The sequence below is a fragment of the Poecilia mexicana genome, unplaced genomic scaffold (genome assembly GCF_051168715.1).
Source record: "Poecilia mexicana isolate PSO_F unplaced genomic scaffold, ASM5116871v1 scaffold_18, whole genome shotgun sequence".
In the NCBI taxonomy this organism is placed as follows: Eukaryota; Metazoa; Chordata; class Actinopteri; order Cyprinodontiformes; family Poeciliidae; genus Poecilia; species Poecilia mexicana.
In genome coordinates, this window is record NW_028263387.1 from 26532779 (window position 1) to 26536177 (window position 3399).

The following is a 3399-nucleotide window of genomic DNA, read 5'->3' on the forward strand; positions in this document are numbered from 1 at the left end:
CATGTCTACCAACTCGTCTTCCTCCAGCTCCTCTGTTGTTCTGGTTTATTTGGCCTGCATGAACTCCACAGGGAGCAGAGCCACCAACACCATGTTCTCCCTCCTCAGCATCTTCCTCCTGCTGCCGCTCTACATCCTCATCCTCTGCCTGGGCTTCCAGCGATGGAGGCGTCGCCTCAGGATGAGCCACACCGACTTCTTCACCCACAACATGATCGTCCTGGAGGTTTTCTCTGTGCTGGGATCGGCGCTCAACACCTTCAGCCTGTACATCAACAGCTTCACCACCTTCATGCTGGGCTTGTATTTGTTCAGCGTCACGTTACCGGCGCAGACCCTGTTTCACGTCCTGACCAGCATGGAGCGCCACCTGGCGGTCGTTCACCCCGTCACCTATCTGCGCCTCAGAGAATCACTCGGACTCAGAGTCAGAAACTTCAGCTCCGTTTGTGTTTGGCTGCTGGGCTTCGGCTGGGCAGGAGTCACAGCGTGGTACAATCCTACATTTCCCACAATCCCCTTCTTCTCTGTGCTGGGCCTCTGCGTTGCTGCAATGGTGTTTTTCTCCCTGTCTGTTCTTTGGACTCTGACTGGGTCAAAACCCGGAGAGCAGCAGACGGACCAGTCAAAGCACAAGGCTTTCCACATGATACTGGCCATAACAGGCGCTCTGCTGCTGCGGGTCGGCGGCCTGGCCGTGTGTCTGGGTCTGAGTGAGCTGGTTCCGATGGAGCGAGGGGATCTGTGCGTGGTGATGGACTCAGGACTGTGGCTCACGGTTCCCAGCAGTCTGGTTCTACCGCTGCTGTTTCTGCACAGGGCAGGAAAACTGACATGCAGCAGAATCAAACCACCGGAGTGAAGAACTGATGGAGAAAGAATCACTGAGGGTTTTAACACAAAAATACACCTCCAGTAATCAGTTAACAGAAATTAATCGATCATAGAATCTAAACTGGATTTTAAAAAAGTCCGAATGAGAGGTGGGCAAAATATGCAAAAGTTATAGAAAGACTTCAACATGTTTTTACTCAAGCAAAAGTGAAAAAGTTTGTTAAAAGATCAATTAACTGATCAGAATATCAATCATTTAACACTTAAAAATTACATAATGCGACAGACAAAAATATAAAGTTAAGTGGAAAAGTTGGACCAAATTGTTTCTTATTAATAAGTAATGCAAAAATATTTTTTTCAAAATCATTTTCAGCAAAAAATTGATGAAACTTAAACAGAACCTGCAGGTGTGTGTCTGGGGAACTTCTGGTTAAAATATGTTTGATTTTCATTCAGTGGGTAGAAAATACAGAAATTTAATTCAAGAGCAGAAAAACTTCACATTAAAATTACTTGAAATTTAGTAAAAATACTCCTGAAAGTAGATTTTTTCAAAAACAAAAAGTTAGTACCCAACTGTGGTCATAAAGATGAAATTAAGCCAAATTTAATGAAACAACATCAACTTTGCAGAACCTGCTGCTGGCAGAGCTCCGGCCATTTCACAGTCTCCTGTCTTCACTCAGGCTCAATCAATGTACCAGAGTCTGATTATGAGCCACAGTTTTAGGTCAAATATGAAAATAAAAATGAACAATAAAGAAACAAAATCATGTAAAACTTGATATAAACAGGAATGAACTTGTCCAGATCAGAGATGTGTTTCCTAAACCTCAATCTAAATGTCATTTCAGCAGCCGGACGTCGGCGCCTCACTGGAGTTAGAAAACCACCAGATCCGTCCGAATCAAACGGGACATTTGACACTATATGTCTGTACAGACATATAGTGTCAATTAGGACAAACATTTAATAAGTTCAGACACTAAACACTCTGATCAGTCACATCTAGTCTGAAACAAAATCACCTGGTGGAGGATGTGTGATGCTGTGGGCCTCTTGGTCTCTAAAGGCCTTGGGAATCATGTTCATAGCATAAAGAATGTTTTTAAAAATGAAATAAAATCTGCCAGAAACATGAGAACATGGCATCATTTTCACATTTAACAGAATCTCTTTCAAACCAAATGACAGAAAAGGTTTAACAAAATCCATCTTCGCTTTTAGTTTTACATTTTTTTTTCACATTTTTAATGGGTTGGTAAGAAAAAATGAGAAGTTTGTTGAATGTGTGTCTCATTTCCCTGCTGATGTTCAGACTCTGTCTGTCATAACATGTAATGGAAACTAAAACAACAAAAGGAGCCGCAGCGAGCCGTCCTTTCAGCTCCGACGAACCCTGGGCTCAGGTTTGTGTTTTGTTGTTGCAAACATGCAAAGATGTTTGTTTTAGTCCAGACAGCGGCGTGTTAACATGACGCGTCCTGACAGGAGGCTCATCAGTCACTGTCAGGAGGAACCGGGAACCAGCCGTCATCAATTTGAATACGCAGAGGAATCGTCTGTAAAGGTACTTAAAGCAGGTTTAACATCATGATGTAAAGGATGAAACATTTTAACAAGAAATGGACAGAAGTGTTTATTTTCAGAAAGTATTGTTCTGAGTTTGTGGAAATAGTCAGACTTGTTCTCAGGAAATTAAAACTTCAGAGTAAATAAGCAGAAAAATCAGTTTTTGGTCACTTTGACTGTAAAGATGAAAGCAGTTTTACGTTTTGTTTCATTGGTCAGTTTAACATCGACTGAGAAGATTAAATTGGCTGAATCTGTAAAACTTGGTTGAAGATCATATTATTTCAACATGGAAACATTAAAACTGGTTTGCTTGTTACTCTGACTGTGTAAAACCGGTTCTGTTAAATACATTCGGCCCAAGTTCATGTAAAGAACCAACAGGCTTTCACTGAAAACATGAACATCATCAGCATAAAACGTGATACGTTTCCGACTCGGAGATCATCAGGTTTGTTTCCTCTGGTTTTCCGTTGACAGATCATGGTTTCCTTTGGAGTTTCCCTCGCTAATGCCTCCGACTCCCTGTACGTGCTGTGCCAGCTGTCGGTGGGCAGCAGCGTCGTCTTCGGCCTCTACACCGTGTTCGTCATCTTCATCCTCGGCCCGCTCTTCGCTCTGATCCTCTTCCTGGGTTTCCAGCGATGGCGGCGCCAGCGCTCCTCGCCTGCAGCGACGGCGATGAGCAGCACCGACTTCTTCACCTACAACATGATGGCCATGGAGCTCTTCGGCGTCGTTGGCACCGTCGTGTATACGATAGGGCATCTTTTCACCGGAGAGCTGGCGCTGATGCTGGGTGTGGTTTTCTCTGCCCTTCCGATGGACGGCCTGGTTCTGTTTCACCTGCTGACCTGCCTGGAGCGCCACCTGGCCGTGGTTCACCCCATCGCATACATGCATGTGAGAGACGCGGTTCGGGTGCGAATCAGGAACATCAGCTCCGCTGTCGTCTGGCTGCTTTCCTGCGGCGGTATGGTCGTGGCTTGG

The 3399-nt window shown here is 44.6% G+C and overlaps 1 protein-coding gene across 1 annotated transcript; it reads left to right on the top strand.

Moving 5' to 3' along the window:
* Window positions 1-862, top strand: LOC148154375 (uncharacterized). Its single transcript, XM_088015933.1, has one exon. It carries the CDS (start codon window positions 2-4, stop codon window positions 860-862), a length of 861 nt encoding a protein of 286 aa, XP_087872059.1. The 5' UTR covers window position 1.
* The last annotated feature ends 2537 nt before the right edge of the window (window positions 863-3399 follow it).

What these genes read in the sequence shown, in the direction of transcription:
- LOC148154375 (XM_088015933.1), top strand. Translation starts at nt 2, where the DNA reads ATGTCTACCAACTCGTCTTCCTCCAGCTCCTCTGTTGTTCTGGTTTAT.